Raw genomic sequence first — 18,331 nt, 5'->3', positions numbered from 1 at the left:
ATTAATATTTAACTGTAATAAAAAGATGAGCTGTTGCCATTTTAACTTGCCAGTGTGTTTCCGATGAGGTCTCATACCCTCGTGTTTTTCCACCAACATCACAAAACCAGCCGTAGGTCTACAGCCACCCCAGATAACCTCGCCGGCTTCCGAAACCACTCAGAATGAGTGTGCGCTGCCCCCGGTCCCCTGCCACTACCAGAGGGGGACAAAGCTGACACATCCCAAAGTCCGGGGAGACACAGCCGAGACCCACTGTGCCAGGGGATCTGCGTGAGTCTCATAATGACTCGGTTTCAAAGGAGATCCTGCCTCTCCTGCCACCGCCATGCAGGGCTTTTGATCTCCCACTCTTCTCTCTCCCCTCCCCTCCCCTCGCTCTGCTCTGTTTTTCAGAAATTCTAATTAAGAGGAAAGACAGAGATGATGAGTGCAAAGTTGTCCCCCCGACGACTCGAGGAGATGAATAGTGTGTCTGAACCTCTCGCTAATTTAAGAGGCCTCACCTTTTCAATTGAAATATAAAAATCAATATGCTCTTTTGCTTTGGCATCCGGAGGGGAAGTGTACAAACTAATGGGCCTGTCTATCGATCAAAAGGGAATTATATTAACTAATGTAAATAAGCTCGGTTCTGTCCGGAGATAGTGCTGAATTCAACGCCATTTGTGTTATCAAGCAAATTGGAAACAACATTCGATAAATGTTTGAAAGGTTAGCGTTTGCAAATCTTGCTCGGATTAATATGAGAACACAATGTGATGGTCAGGTCGTTTGTGGCAGAGCTGACATTTATACCTGCGTGGATCAAGTTTGTTGGTATTTTGTCGAAGCAAGGAGATGAAATCTTATTTCTGCTTTTGTCTTACCCGTCCGAACACATTTAAGATTTGGATAAAAACAGCAATAAGTCTTCCTCTAACTCTGCAACAGGGCCTCATGTTGGGCTAGAAAAAGAGTTATCCTAAGTGAGTGGAAATTAGTTTCCCCTCTCTTGCTTAGAAAATGGCTAAATGGCACGGTTTCCTGCCTATATCTTGAAGAAATAGGCTACACCATGTCTGATGACAGGTTTAATTTGATTAGGTTTAATTGGTGACTCTAAGTTGTCCGTAGGTGTGAATGAGAGCGTGATTGTCGTTCTCTATGTGTCAGCCCTGTGACAGTCTGGAGACCTGTCCAGGTGTACCCCCCCTCTCACCCAGTGTCAGCTGGGACTGGCTCCAGACCCCGCTAGCCGAGTGCGGATAAGCGGATAAGGAAGATGAATGAATGAATGTCTGATGACCATCAAAATGTCTTAACAGCTGAACATATTAAGCAAGAGAGGTTGCAACCTGGGAATTAGATTTGTCTTGGCCAATATAGCAAATAGTTTCTTGTACCTGATCATGCCCCACCCAGCACTCTAATAAAAGATTCTTCTAATTGACAATTCAAGGAAACAAAAGCAACACAAAGTTAACCGATCACACTACACTACACTAACTGACAGGTCTTTAAATACCTTGACAAAACTTCTCACAAGTCTAAATCAATGTTGAAACTATGTCACTATGCTTATACTTATAATATGTTACTGTATACTGTGTTACTACACTATATACTGTGTTTCTAAATAATATTTGATATTGTTAAACTATTATGTTATAATGAAGGACTACTTATATAGCAGTGTAAGTATAGTCCTATTGTTATATTGCTGCCCTATACTATAGTATACACTATGTTTAAATATAGGACTATACTCACACTATATACTGTTATAATGTTGTACTAAATTATACATTTTGTTTATTCTTATAATATACATTTTTTTTTTTTTGGCCATTTTTCAGCTTTATTTGATAGTGTGAGAGAGAGTGAAAGGGGGAGACAGAGGGGAAGACATGCGGGAAAGGGCTCCGAGTCGGACTCGAACCCGGGCCGCCCGCTTGCGAGGTCACAGCCTCTATGGTACGCGCTCTACCAGGTGTGCTACCGGGGCGCCCCATAATATACATTTTTACACCGTTTCTTTATATAAGGCCAATATAGCAAATAGTTTCTTGTACCTGACAAGTTTCGGCTACCTTGCCATCCCACCACAACAGGTGGGATGAAAACTCCATATAACACGTCACAGACGACGACACACCAACATCACGTGACACCTCTGATGAAGGCTACAGAGGCAAGGTAGCCGAAACTTGTCAGGTACAAGAAACTATTTGCTATATTGGCCTTATATAAAGAAACAGTGTGGAAAAAAAAATGTGCTGTCCTGTGTTGTATCTGCTTCAAAAGTTTTTAAGTTGTCTTACCTGTGTATTAGGTCGCCCTTAACTTCACATAGTCAATGGTCAATGCTCTATGGGTGCCATTTCTGACTAATTACATCATCTGTTTACATTATAGTTGCTGTGTAGAGTGAATTGTACATGCACTTTCTCCATTAACTGTCAGGATTTGATTTGATTTGCTTTCCTATCTTTAATTAGTTTGGACTGTCTGCCTTGTTTGTTCGTTTTTCATGTTGAAAAAAAAAAAAAATTTCAGAAATAAAGTCATTTAAAACAGCAGTAAGAAGAAGGTACAACAAGAACAAATTAACAGCCCATTTTTCTTCAGAAAAAGGTGCAAGGTTTTTAATTAGTTCAGATCACAACAGTAAATAAACGAGTTTGAGAAAAAGTCTTTCTCAGATGCAGAGGACCCATGTGCATTCCCATGACCCAGAGTCTTTTCACTGTGGCCTGTTTTTCACTCGGTAAGTTTTTGTTTTGGCAGATGTTTCAGCTGTTTTGTTCCTGCACTCTCATTAGACTCGGAAGCTTTCATTATCAACATGCAGGTGCACAATGCAACCTGAACCATCAATAATTAAAGGATTAAACTTTTAAGCTGGTTTAGTGCAGAGGTACGTGGTGTGCCACTCAATGGCGCTAATACAGATTTAAAAGAAAAGCTGCTGAAGGAGAGTGAGGAAAGGAGACAGGGGAGGAGAGATGGAGGCGACAAAATTAGCATCTTGTCCCATGATTCCCTCGTGGAGCTATTTTCGTCCTCGCTGTCAGTTAAAGGCAGACGAGAATGTTCCATACCTGTGGTCGAGGATGCCCGGTCACCAGACAGGTGAGCTCCAGGGTCTCTCCCTCTCTGATGGTGTAGACTCTCTCCGTGTGCCTCTCCTCTTCAACATTACAGGCATGCCCTGAGTGTATAATGCGGACAGTTGGGGGTGCTGAGGAGAGAGAAAAAAAAGCACAAAGTGTGTTAGCATTCTGGGCATTTCTCAAGGAATAAGTAGTTTAGCACAACAGATTGTGTATTGATTAAGAGGTTGTCTCGCTGAAAAAGAGCCTCTTCCAAAGCGTCGTGGCCATGTTTGTACTGAACACATGAAACCAGGGGAAACATCGGAAATGAATTGATATTTTTTACTTTGGTTTAGCTTTTCAAACGTTGCTAGTATATCAAATACAAAGTGGAGGGAAGCTACTTTGGGAAAATGATTCACTGCCTATGTAGTTTTTATTTGAAGTAACTTGTGAGAGTAGCACTTTCACAGACATGTGGAACTGATAGGGCTTGTGCAGCCAAGTGAGTTGTCAAACTCTGTGTAAGAAATAAGTGTATGCCGGGTTTTATTTCTCTTTTAATCTTGAGAAAATCTTATATATGTCAAGTATATATTTTTTTCCAGTAAGCAGCATTCGTTATGGCAAAGATTCCCTTCAACTTGTACACTAGTAAACATGAAAAAACTATTTTCTGCTTTTATTTATGCATGTAGATGAATAAATAGACAACATAGCGAGAACTGAAAACCAGGCAGCATCCATTACTATGAACCTGATCATGCCCCACCCAGCACTCTGATAAAAGATTATTCTAATTGACAATTCAAGGAAACAAAAGCAACACAAAGTTAACCGATCACACTACACTACACTAACTGACAGGTCTTTAAATACCTTGACAACACTTCTCACAAGTCTAAATTAATGTTGAAACTATGTCACTATGCTTATACTTATAATATATTACTGTATACTGTGTTATTACACTATATAATGTGTTTCTAAGTAATATTTGATATTGTTAAACTATACTTATACTATGTTATAATGAAGGACTACTTATATAGCAGTGTAAGTATAGTCCTATTGTTATATAGCTGCCCTATACTATAGTATACACTATGTTTAAATATAGGACTATACTCACACTATATACTGTTATAATGTTGTACTAAATTATACATTTTGTTTATTCTCTTTTGTATTACATGTACTTTGCCTCAACTGTGACTCATATCGTAACTATACCATAATGTACCATATTATACTGTAATATGTTCATATGTCACATTGACTCTTTAACTATATTCTATAATATTAATATAGACAAACACTAAGTACCATTACACCTATTTTAAAGTCTCTGTATTGGCTGCCTGTGCGCTTCAGAATTGATTTGAAGATTCTTTTGCTGGTTTTTAAATGTCTTAATGGTCTTAGTGCAGCCGATGTATCTGATTTACTTTTATCCTGTGAACGCTCCAGGACCCTGAGGTCTTCTGGGAGCCTTTTAATAATACCTAAAGTTAGAACATGAACCCACAGTGAGGCGTCGATTTTTCACTGTGGTCCACATTTGTGATCTGAGACCATCAGAGACTGTTCATATTTATATAAGAGCAAACTTAAGACTTATCTTTTTAATTTGGCTTTTACTTGAACCATTTTTAAATATTGCTTTGCTCATGCATCTTAGTGTTAAATCTTCTCTTTTATTTATTTATTTGCTACCATTTATTCTATTAGTCTATACATATATTTATTTATTATCATGCTCTACTTTTTAAATGATTTATTTATTGTTTTCATCTTTTTTATCTAGCTTTTTTTTACTTGTTTTTGTTATTATTATTTACTTTTGTTTTTATTTCATTTTATTTGATCTTACCCTAATTTATTTTTTTCTCATTTTATTTTTTCAAATTAATTAATTTCTAAGCTGCTCGACGTTGAGATGGAGCTTCCTCAGTTTGTGCTTTGTTTTTAGTTTTTAAGTAGCTTAAGTAGCTTGTTTTTAAGTAGCAGCATATCTTACATAAATCAAACAAGTATCATTCATACATACATACATACATACATACATGCATCAATCATTCATAAGCCACATAAAAACACTTACATTTCTTTTGTATGAAAAGTGCTATACAAATAAAGTCTGATTGATTGATTGATTGATTATGTAATCCTATGATGTTAACTGTTAACACAGACAAACAGACTGTGCTCCTAATAACCACACAATATAACACCATACTATTCTAAATTCAGTTCATGTAGCTCTTGTTGCGTTTTTTAACTTTCTACACTTATGTGTGTTTATTTCTGTTGTACTGCTGCATTAAAATAATTAATAAAGGTGTATCTTATATTAAGACAACTCCTCCAGTACTGGCAGAACTTTTCACCAAGGCCCCAGCCACTCTATCTAAGAAAACATATTCAGTAGTTATGGCAAAGGAAGCAAACAATCAGTATCACTTAACTTGTATAAAAGTGACAGTCACTTTGCATCTTAACCAAATTACCCAGTGTACAGTAAGCAGCAATAATTCAAATGCAGTGTCAAGTAGATGAGGAACTGTGAATAATTAATGGTAGGCAGCAAAACAAGTAATTTCTCTCAGTCTCTCTCCTTATCCTCCTCGCTTCCTCGTTATGGGAAAATATCAGAATGAATTTACAACTCAGTGTAATTACATGCCAGAAGGGTTTCATTGCGAAAACGTACACATGTAAACAGAAGTAAAGGAAAATCCTCATAAATTAAGCAGTCATGACTAAAAAAACACTACGATTTTATTTTAAGTAAATGTCTAAAGGTGACTTTGATATCATTTCATAACATTTCAATGTTCACCTTAGATATTCTTAACTGTCATTAATGCATATGGAGAGTGGGCGTCCATATTGAAATGGGTGGATTTCTCATTTTGGAACAGAACCTTTCATTTAGCACATAATTTCCAAATGCAATACAATTATGGGATATAAAAATGCCAGAAACTGTCATACGGGCAAATTAAACTCACTACTCGGCAGCACAGGCACACTGCAGTATAAAGTCTCTACATTTCCAGTAGCTGCACTGATGCAGCTCTCCACCATTAGCTGGCCCATGTGAGACAGTATGGACATGGCAATCCGTCCACAACTCGACATGCAGTGTGACACAAGTGGTAGTGCTTTAACAGAAGGGAGGAACGAGTCATTTTAGGTAAACCGCCCCAAAACGATCAGTTCCACTGAGCTGTGAAAGCGCAGTTGCATGTAACCGACCCCTGACAATACTAGCATCTGTTAAGCATTTATTCCTCTCCAACTTACATGATTAGTGAAGAGGTTTGGGATGAGATGATTTAGAGAGCGGATACGGGATATGATTAGGAGGAGGACTACAAATTGGTGAAAAAAAAAAAAATCAAGAAGAAATCACAAGCATTTTCAGAGTGTAGTGTGCCTTTCATGTTGGAGGAGCAGCTTCCTGTGTGGGCCTCTCTCAGCAGACTCAGGCCCAGCAGCAGACTCAGTACTACCTCTATCCAGGCTGCGATGCTAATGAGCGCGGCGACACTCCTCCCAACTGCTGCATTGGGAGTCTCAGCCGGAGTGTATCCTTAGCCACGCGCTAACCGCTTGTCCCTCCCTGTTACCAGCCATGCTGTTTGTCTCATTCAGCTTGTTAGCTTAATGCCCCGTCGTGCTTGTCCTGCCCGTCTAAATGCTACGCAGATTCATGAGCACTGATACGGATGCTAACTGGCTACTCATAAAGCCTTGTTTGACCTGTCTTGCTCTAGCCCTCATTGTCTTCCTCTCTCCATTTGGAGATGAATACACTGGTGGTGAATTCCATAGGGGGGGATAAGGGCTTGAGAAATAGGCTCAGTGTAAGGGAGCTTCACGCAAGGCTGCCACTTGAAACAAAAAAGGCTTGGAAACAAGGCCCCAGGGCACTCGGCGAACAAAGTACTAATGCCATTTACTCCAATGAGCCAGTATCTCTGCAGCATACTATCAGTCCTGGAGGAAAGTAGGGAAACACCCGTAATTAATGATCTTCAACTGCTATAGCTGCTACACACACATAAACACACACTTGTTCTTTATGCAGACACCACTAAGCTTACAGCGACGAAAGCAAATAACCCTCTGTTTAAGCATACATAATGAGCGCCATAATGTTTTCCCAGTCGCACATATTCTTGTATAGCTAAGACCTCGGCTCAGATTACTTGGCCCAGAGCATGAACTGAAATCACTGTCATTACGACATAATTTGTTTAGCTTTCATGAAAGCCACTTGATACTGGCAATAACTTCTCATGTTATATTCACAAATGATCCATTACCCTTAACGGCTCATCTGTCCCAGGGGGCTGACATAAAGAGATGTAGAAAACATACAATGTCCACACCGATGGGCATGAGCCAGCAAGGAGGTTCAAACCTGGAGTCCTCTTCCTGTGTGGCAACAAAGCTAACCAATCCACCACCGTGCCGCTCAGAAAAGACATCTAACAATGGATAATGAGACATTAATGCACTGGGACTTGGGGTTGCACAAAGTGAGATGTCAGTGCGCTGACAGGTTTGAGATAAAAGATGTCTTGGTAGAGGAGATATGGGTGATAGACAAAGCTTTGAACATTTTAAAGCAGGCCAGACACTGCTGGTCATATAACATCTTAACTACATCCCATACAAGTAGATTATGCAAACTGTCTGGAATTCTATTTCATGTAAGTGTGATAATCTAATGAAAATGTCTTTGTTTCCATCCTGCATCTCTCTGTTGGGGTTTATTTTGCAATAATGACCAACTCCCTGTACATTATCCCGCTTATTACACAGCTACTTAATGTAGTAAGTAGTAGTAGTAAATTATTCATTTGAAAATAATTTTATTGATTTGGCCATAGCAATGTTTGTTATTCATAGCAGCTGTCTGCTATTTAGACGTAGCATACTGTAAAAATGCTGTAACTGGCCAATCAATATCAAGTATTGCTGCACAGGTAAACATCCTGCAAATGCAGTACTTAAATGTACAGTGTTCTCACAAACAAACATTCTTACATTAAGTGTTTTCCTAAAACGTACCCTTGAGGCATTTACTTGTGCATTTAGTTGTGCATTGTATCTATATTTGCTGGCTGGCAGTCTTCTTCTCTACTTTTGTTGGCGCATTGCTAAGTTTTTTAGGTGCAATATCGCCGCCAATGTTGTGAGCTGTTGACTGACATGTTAAATCAGCAGAATAGCTTGTAAAAATACAGGACAATCTGAATAGTGCTGTCGGTGTGCACGTGCATCCTCATGCATGTGCACAATAGAAAGAAAACAACGTAAACACCTTGCTCCATAGCCCCACTAGTAGTCAAAAACTCCACAGGGTGCCTTTAAACAAAGGCACAGAAGTATTATCAGCTAAGTGCACTTCAAGGGTTACAAGAACATGTTTAAGGCGAAATAATCAGTAATAAACTTTTCCAAAGCACCTTCTTCTTCTCCCCTATTCCCTCCACAGCAAAAGTACAAGATGTTAAATGAGTGAGTGGCCATGTATGTTGAGTAGCAGGGAAGAGGTCATTTGGGAGCAATGAGCTGAAATAAACAATTCAGCTGGTGGCACATTTGGATGTTAATTAGACACTTTTTCTGATCTTGCTTTTTTTTGTGCTGGTTGGGGAATTGGCATTGGCATAAGAAGCACATCTGCCACTCACACTGATGTGAGAAGTGCAAAACAGTGCAGGGGAAAATCAATGTTACATATTGAGTGGATCTTCACAGTCAAACTAATGCAGAGTTATTCTAGAATCACTTGTTTATTTGCTCTACAAGCGCTCGTGATTAAACGGCGTTGTTGCAAATGTCGAGAAAATGTTGTCATGAACCTGTGGGTTAAAATAGGAAATTTGCATAAATGTGCATTTCAGGCTGTAGTGTCACTCCCCCGCACTTGCCTACCCACCCAACCATCTGCAGGCACACACACACACAAACAGACACACACACACAGCTCCCTGATAACTATAAGTTTTTTCTTCGTTTTTTTTTCTTTAAGGAAAAAAAGGGAAGCGGAGGAGCTGCAGGCTAGGAGCAGGAGTCTCAGATGTGGCTCTCTTTTTCATTTCATTATCTCATTTCCATAACAGTGACATCATTTTCCCCTCTGCAGAAACACACAACGGGGAGAGAAATGGTAGGAGAGAAGAGGAGAACAAGAGACTGACTCTGCACATACAATTGTGCATGTTAGACTGTTAGTTTAGCTTTAGTCTGCACATGCATGTGAGTGTGTGAGTGTGCATTATGTGTGTTGAATGAGCAGCTCCCACTGGAGTGACTAGCCTTCCTTGGCCTCAGTCGGGGGAGATGGAGACAGCTTTATCTACTACCGCCAATGGAGATTAAATTGGATTTGGCTAAAAGCAGCCTTGTCACCATGGTTCTGGAGTGCCTGAGTGGCAGAGGGGGTTCTTGGCAATGGTGGAGACTCTAAATTTGACAAACAAATGAATGTGAAAAAAAACACTCCAACAGCTGGGGCTCGTTGTCGCTGTAGGCTTAATGTCCTCAGACCAACCCCTCAGGACCACTAACCATTTCCTGCTAGTTTTCTGGCTCCATAATCACCTTCTCAGAGTGAGAGGGCCAGATACTGAGAAACAGAAGCAGAAAAACATATGCAATACGCATACCGTAACAATTTAAAAAAAATAATCGTTTTTGTTATCACACTAAACTCATTATTGATTCTGCTCCAAGACCACTGGAAATAAACTTGTTGTTTATGTATATAAAAGGACTGTGGGGGAAAAGTTAATTTCAGCTGTATGATAAAACTGCAGAAAAAGCTAGTGACAACACAAAAAGGACAACACGGTCACATTAAATACTGAAACCTCTGCCCCAGGTCGTTGCTGTTAACACAAGACACAAAACTTTAATGCACATTTCTGCTTCATCAAAGAATTATAAGACAGATAAAAGCTGTCAGACAGTGTGCTCGCTGTGGTCTGACTTGGTAGGATTTCCTCTCTTTCTATATTTAGTCTTTGCATGCTGAAACGTTGTGTTAACAGTAACCCGGGCACAGAGGAGTCATGAGTCAGAGCAGGAGGCAAATTGACTCAGTGAATGTCAAATAAACAGCAATATCTCAAGTTTGCTAACATTAGCCAACATAAGCTACTGGCCATACCCAAGCAGCAACCTCAAGGCCTGAAAAGTGAAGCCAGTGCAGACGTGCTGCTAGCTGGTAACTTAGCATTTGCTATGCTACATTGCCCCACCGGCTGGCAACCTGTGTCAACTCCCCAGCTCCTTCCTCTCGTCAAAATATGGCCACTTCTGGTTTAAAAAGCCAAGATGGCGACAGACAAAATACCAAATTCGAGGCTTTAAAGGAATATTCAAAAAATGAGTGGGTGATGTCACAGTGGCTACATCTTAGGCAATATAAAATTATGGCAGAAAAACTCTTGAGTATATTAATATGATCAAAGATACATTGTATTTCTTATTAACTGTTTATTTGTAAGAAGAATATTCTGCTATTTCTTTACTCAAAGGTTACACATTATTTCTTTAATGGAGGAACACATACAGGCATCATGAAGTTGTTATCATAAATATGCTGGAAATGCTAATTTATTCTCTATTTTGGTCTCCACCTCTTCTATGGTATACGTCTGGCATTTTAGCAGCTAAATGCTCTGCTATTTTCATCCGACAACTTTATCTGTATGTAGGTCAGTGCTGACAAGACAAGCTTTTTCAATTAAATAAGGTGCTGCTGGGAACAACAACAAAAGGTATGCTCCAACCAGAATGTCCTATAAGGTTTCGGTAATGCTATAATAAATCTATACAGATAATATAGTAGGTATTACAGGATTAAATCGATATTTTCTTCCACCTTATATACCTCAGACAAGCAGTCTCACCCATACAAAATGAGAACATGAGTGGAGTTATGATTAAAAACTATGTCATATCAGGTTGTGCACAGCACTGGTTATATCAGTGTGAATTCAATTCAGCGTATTTGAACTTGGAGAATGAGTAAACGTGGTCCATTGCCAAAGGTGTCACACAATAAATTATTTTCTATGCTCGCCTTACACTTTAGAAAGTGTAATCTTACACTACACCCAGCCCTTCCTACTGTATAATTGAGAAGCAACTCATCCATGGGGTCATCCATGTGTGTAGGGCCCAGAAATGGTTTGCCAGCAGCACATGCATATTATTACATCAGGGGTTGTCAGAGCGTATTGATTACACACTGTAATGCACTCGCATGCGCTCCTCTGCCTACACTGTTGTTGTAAATGAGACTCTGTATAGATCCGGCTTCGCACTATCAGCACAGATCATCTATCACACCGTGTGTACTGTGGGTTGAAAATAACACAAACATTCATATGAGGCTGTAGCATCACAGAAAACACAACAACGTGTTTGCCCAGCTCAGCAGAAAAGACAGAAAGTCATAATTACAATTAAGAGACACGTTAGGTGGTCTTTTCTCGGTACAATGGGGACAAACGGAAGCTTACGTTTATAAATGAGGTACTTGAGTTGAGATGGCTCATTAACACAGCAGACGGGTTAGTTTGTCCGATCATTCAAGGGACACGGAACACCATAAGAGCACAAAACAAACTGTGCACAGCTGTGGCTCTCAGAGGTGCTATTTATAGGAAACAGACAGGCACACACAATCATACAAACACATACCCATGCGCACACGTCGACACACACCTTGGTGCTCTAAAATTAGGCCAGTACGAACCTGCCAAAACCCTGCTGAGATGGAGGGAGAGGAGAGAGATGAGTGTGGAGGGTGAAGGTGGGGAGATTTAGAGGACAGATTCATCTTTGCTCCCACATTACGGCACTCCGTAGCGGGGGGGTTATCGAGCTTGACTGCATACAGCTGCATTCATTATGTTCATGCAAGCTTTATGTCATGCAAACCATCTTGAGGAAATGACACAAACGAGCCTGGTTTCACGTGATGCATTACTTGGTTTTGACTGCAAACCAAATGTGTGAAGTAAACGGCAGAGAATACTTGCAGCAGTGCTGCGACGGGGCCGTCTCTGTCCGTGGTGCTGAAGCACACAGCAGTTGCCATGCAGAGAAGCCCACCGCTAAAGCACAGCTAAGCCTCACGCCTACACGCAATGTAAGCATGAAACCAACCAAAGCAAACAGGTATAAATTACCTAAAGTATCACTGAAGGTTGCTTTTACCTCAGCAAACGCATAGATATGACTGAGTACACTAAAAGCACTCGCTTGTCGCAGAGTTCTCTCAGATTTAACACCAGCACTTTGAGCACATAACCTTATAAGATTTTATCCCCGACATCCGTCATAAGAGTTCTACTACAGTATGAGAGGCTGCACTGCAATACAGCATTACAAGTAGTACTAAAACCAGCTTCCTCAGCAGCATCAAATTAAACCCCAGCTATTTTGATAATTACTTGATCGTTAAAGCATTTTTGTAGTGAATAATAGCCAATTTCTTAATAGGGAAAACTATACCCAGATTTATCTATTAAGAATATATTCGGCTTGTTTGAGCATGTTGATGGTGAACCTGAAGTATTCATGTACAGTTTGCTGGCATACATAGAATATTTTTTAGCACTGTAAGGTCCCTGTAGCGTAGCCTTGGCCACCAGCGTATGAATATGTGTGCGAATGAGTGAATGCTGACCTGGAGTGTAAACACTTTGACTAGAAAAGTGCTATTCAAATACAGTCCAGTTACAATTTTAACCATCTATGAGTCTCCCCTTTACAGACATGTCCAATTTATGCTTCCCCAATGCAGTTCATCTCATGGAGTATTTTTGTTAATTGCATTTAAATATCTCTGCATACTGCCCCTAAACAGTCTAGCTATTTTCTTCTGAACTTGACCTCACTGTATAAAATGACCTGCTGTGTCCTCTAGGATAATCACAGCCTCATTAAACTCACAATATATATACAACCATAATAAAAAGACCTAGAGAATTAAGAGGATGTATGGCTTTCCTACTGGCATTGACAAGAAGGGTATGGTTTGTAAGCAGTTTCCATAACAGAAAAATGCATTTCTTACAGAAATTTCTAAATTGTCAAAAGTGTTGACAAAAAAAACAAATTGCTCCATGGAATTTTCTTTGGTGTTCTTCAAGGTTTTGTTGTCTTAATGTGGCATTTTTGAGTACTTGAGGATTGACAAAAATGTTTAAATTTAGCACTTTAGCAAATATGTTTAACAGATGTTATCATACATTTCATACATTTAAATATTCATTAATTTTTTTCTCTAATTCTCTAATAGATTTCCGGATTTCAGACGGATTAAGCCACTTCAAGGAAGGAACAATAAGGGCTTAACTGTAAATTGCTTGTTTACTTCTGGAATGGGCAGAGATTTCAGGTGCTGTTTGCACTTTCTGCCGCTGCACATAATGAGTGCTGCAACATAAATCAACATACATTTTTATAATGAAAACAGAAAGCTTCAGAAGCACTAAAACCTCTGCACTTTCCTCCGATCTAATGCCTATGTAAATGTAAATTTAAGGTGCAGGCATGTGTTATAAGCCCATTAAACTGACCATGACCAGAGATCACTGAACACGTCCTTGGCTCGTGTAAGGCAGTGCAGGTTTACGAGGAATAAACTTAGAGGCCTTTACGAGTACATGCTGGTAAATTTAGAATCTCATTAAAGAAAGACCTCGACAGTTAAGCAGCACAGCTAGCTCATGGTATTGTTAAGAAAGGTCATCAAGCCGAGGTGTGAAACTAAACTACCTTCCAGGAATACGACAAGACTCCACAAAAACTTCCTGACGGACAGACAGACAGAGTATCACAGTGTCACAGTTAAGTCAACCTTTATGGGCTTTTCCTATCCCATTCTACCAGTCTCTCCCTTCATGTTGCCACATTGGCATAGCGGGCCTGTTGTGGCAGTTTGATTTCCCTAAACAACACTAATCGGACATCTGTAGGGAAGGATAAAGCCCAGATTGGCTGTAGCCATGCAGCAGTTGTCTGTCGATAGGCCTAACTCTGGCCAACACTCACACGATTGGCTGATGCGAGGCACCGGTTTTCTTTATGGTTGGCTAGTAGCGAGCCAGCAACAGCTCACCCAGGATAGAGTATCTGGCAACCCTCTGAAGATTGGGCGCTTCCCGCCAAGAAACTGTCCAATGATTGGCTGTGGCGGGTCCAGAGTGAACCGATTGTCCTATCAATGCCCAGAGCGCAGGCTGGCTGACAGTGCTGCCTGCTGGCTGGCTTTGCAATATGCATCTATCCATAACACCTCCAGGGGGCATATGTCCATGTCTTTGAGTGTATGTGTGAGGGTGTTTGTGTGTGTGACTGTATACCATCCATAACTTTTCCATTGGGGAGGTGTGCAGCTAAGTCCTGCCAGCAAGCCTCAACATCTCATTATTCTAAGCCGGGCAGGAAATGGGTTTTAGAGATCTCTCACTGAGCTACGCTCTTGGAAGTGAGGGCTACAGGTCTTCCAATATCAGCAGCTCAGAACTGGGAAATGCCCATTTAGTTCACGTTAGCTACACTGCAGCACTTCAACAAGAATTTAAACCAATTGACGAAGCACGTAGTGTAATATCACAAAACACAAAGTGTTGCAGTCTTGAGCAAATTAATTTAGGTCTGAGAGTTTTTGAGATTTAATGAATTTGAATTTTTCCACAGAGTCTTGTTAACTGAAGGGTGCTTATACCATGTGATGTTAAATACAGCTCTGTGAAACGATGAAGATGTGAAAAATAGCAGCGCCTAAAGCCTCATTAGGGGATTTTCTACATTTGGGTGAAAACATAAGTAAGTAAGCTTATATACACTGATTGGGGCATTTAAAGGAGAAGGCAAAAAAAATAAGAAGATTAAGAGAAGGAAGAGGAAGAAAACCAAAATGAAAAAAAATATTATACCGTGTTTATTTTAATTATTCTTCCACTTCCAACATGTATGCAGTCTGAATTTAATTTTGAGGTCTTAAATAGAAATGCAGCAAATGTTCATAAATAGGTATGATCCTTCAAAATGAAATAATCCTTAAAAGAACTATAAACAAGTTGATATAACATGACTCTGGGGGGTAAAACTGGTGTAATTTCACTTGAAGCTATAATAGCTCACACCTGGAAGAGCCACTCCATTTAAGCACATTGTTGTATCATGGTGCTTTTTACAAGAACAGACCTCCTGGTCTTAAATTCAGAGAGCGTCTTTCATACTGTGCTAAAAAAGAATAAAGCAGAAGATGGTTAAAACACCCTCATGAGACCTGCTATACAAATAAGTTGCCTGCACTGTGAAATTTGATACAATAAGCTGTGCACTAACAGTGGCCACCTATTTGCCTTTGCGTGACTGATGAAACGAAAAGCCATGTGAGTTATACAAACAGCTTAACACTACATATAATACAGCTAACCCAGTGCAGGTCCACAGTCTGTGCCTAGATACAGAGGACTTATATATGCTATTGTGTCATGTTATTTACAGTCCTTTAAGGCAGCTATTCTAAACCTCGCCAAATCATTTTGGAAGTCAGCTCTGTCTCCACTGTGTTAAAGTGTTCATGTGTTAATGTGTTTTTTGTCATTTTGTGTTTGTTTTTTTGTCATTTTGTGTCTTTTTTAGGCCATTTTGTGTCGTTTTTTTTATAATTTTGTGGTCAATTTGTGTCTTTTTTGGTCATTTTGTTTCCTTTTATGGTCATTTTCTGGTCATTTTGTGGCTTTTTTGATCATTTTGTGGTCAATGTGTGTCTTTTTTGGTCGTTTTGTTTCTTTTTTGGGTGATCTGAACTGTGCATGTGAGATTCTGTTCATTGAGCTGGGGTCGCGGACAACATGCATGTTAAATTGGGGGTCGCGACTCAAAAAGGTTGAGAACTACTGCTTTAAGGCACTTTACTCTAAAGACTAACTTAAATGCAGTGACAGCATGCTAACACACAAAGACTGCTATCTTTTTTTCCTTAGGAAGGTTTCTGACTGCGTGAAATGACCCGAAAGTATCTAAGTGCCAGCCATGATAAGAACTGGTCAAATTCTTTAAATGCTTCAATGCTTCCTTTCTTATCTCCTTAGGCATAGGGTACACTGGACCATCCCTGACCAAAGGAAAGGAAATAAAGTTGTCCTGCAGTTCAAGAAAACAAATTAATGATCATACACATTTACACGGTCGCCCTTAAAGATGGAATACATTTGTTTTCAGACATAATCCTCTGTTAATTGTGGTTTCATTTTCATTGTGATATGTTTGGAAGAGATTTATTGATAAAGTTTTGAAAAGATATACACTTTATCTGGCAATAAATCACATTGTCACAATCATCATAAAAAATATTTTATTCCAACTTTATTGGCGACCGTTTAATAGCAGATCTGGAGGCTTGACACTATGTATTGTGTATGTATTTAGTTTTAATATTTGGGATTCATGTGGATGAATGTGTTGGACAGTAGTGGAAGCATAAGCAGCCATTTTTATGTGACAACCGTATTGTTTCACTTTTGTAATTGGTAGCTTTTATTACATTTTTAATTAAATTCCAACCTAGGTGATGAAGAAAAACACAACTTTTAGTCGTCCATCTTTGAGACACTGCCGTTTTCAAGTTCAAAGAAAATGGGTTAGCATCTTTTTTTGACTATTTGACCACAGCCCATGATCACAGTCTTTGCTTAGCATGTTAGCATGCTAATATCTGCTAATTGGCACCACACACAATGTACAGCTAAGGCTGCTGGCAATGTTATTAGTTGAATCATAAAACAAAGTATTGGACAAATATTTTGGGGGGAAAATATCAAATCAAATTAATATTAGACAATAGGTATATGGATAAAAAGTTTGATTGGGATAGTTTCTAAATAATATGCAGAGCTTTTTTACATAATATATTGTAATATTAAAGTTTCAGTGCTGATGTCTACATTACTAATAATGAATCAAAAACAAGTTTTCTGTCTATGGATAATTTGGTTCTTCAAATGAGTGCGGGCGGGAATACTTATTCTTAAATGTACATTTTATAAGCGCTCTATATATTGAAATAAATATATAATCTGCAGTGAAATGTGGACAGAATGGGTTTATATCAGTAGCTGTAGCCTGGAGGTAGGGAAATGGGCTTCGCTAACATCATCAGTTCTAAACAGGGATGGGGAAACGTGGGTGGGCAAAGTGGATGAGTCACACTCTGCCCCCCCTTAACATCACTTCTGAGGTGCCCTTGAGCAAGGCATATATTGGGTTTGTGGCAACCAATCAAAAGACGGAGGTGGGTTGGATTGCTTAGGTATGATGACATGGAGTTTTGTGAATTTAAAGTGAATCTTCTTTGAAAAATAACAATATATGAAACACAGTTTTGAATAATTACTTTGGAGTTACTGTCTGTTTAACTGGACCCTTAGAAGCCATAAAAGTTTTGACTTTCTGTCATTTACTACCTTTAACTGCCATTTCTCTCAGCAAAAACCTTTTATAGTATAATTTTCAAATTCGCCTCATAAAGCACATGACACCTCATCCATCACCCACTTTTATTCCCTGAATGGACTGTGCAACTGGATTGTGGCTTTAATCAATTGCATTACTGTAATAATACACCTGATTTGATTTACTATTTGCATGGCTCTTACAAGTCGTGTAATTCACACCAATTAAGACAGTGCTTGTTTTCAATGTATTTGTTCCTGTTTGTCTGAATGTCAATTAGTGTGAACAAGATGTTTACCTTCACAGATTGACTACAGTATAGAGAACAAAGAGGGAGGAAAAAAGGAGACAGACAGAGCGCTACTTTTAGAAAGCCTTCAAAGATTTTGTCTGAGAAAAAACAAATAAATCCATTCTGTGAGTTACTAACACTGTAAAAAAACCTGACAAGATGGGAAATTAGGCAGCTAGTGAGGAAATAAGGAGAAAAATCTGGCTTGCTTGTGAAAAATTCATCATGAGTTGGATCACGGGGGTAGTCGGACATAAATGCAGTGTACAAAACAGTTAACGGTTGTTGTGACATGCAGTCACATGCAGAGTTAAAGGCGAGTGAAGGGGGAGTAAGTAGGGCATCTGTGTCAATGTGACGAGCAACTGTAGGAGGAGAAGGAGCTGGAGTGAGTAAGAGGCAGCAGAGCACTCTAATGTGTTTCATCGTGCAGGGTGCTTATCATGGCAGCGGA

At 39.4% G+C, this 18,331-nt stretch overlaps 1 protein-coding gene across 1 annotated transcript in view; it reads right to left on the bottom strand.

The window, feature by feature from the left end:
- LOC131991671 (MAM domain-containing glycosylphosphatidylinositol anchor protein 2-like) overlaps window positions 1-18,331 on the bottom strand; it is a 220,790-nt gene that overhangs the window by 146,995 nt on the left and 55,464 nt on the right. Inside the window, exon 2 of the mRNA XM_059357161.1 lies at window positions 3,084-3,223. Within this exon, the coding sequence (XP_059213144.1) occupies window positions 3,084-3,223 (140 nt within the window). The remainder of the gene's footprint in view (window positions 1-3,083; window positions 3,224-18,331) is intronic.

The sequence above is a fragment of the Centropristis striata genome, chromosome 18 (assembly GCF_030273125.1).
Source record: "Centropristis striata isolate RG_2023a ecotype Rhode Island chromosome 18, C.striata_1.0, whole genome shotgun sequence".
NCBI classification, from domain to species: Eukaryota; Metazoa; Chordata; class Actinopteri; order Perciformes; family Serranidae; genus Centropristis; species Centropristis striata.
This window is presented reverse-complemented; position numbering and strand designations above follow the sequence as displayed.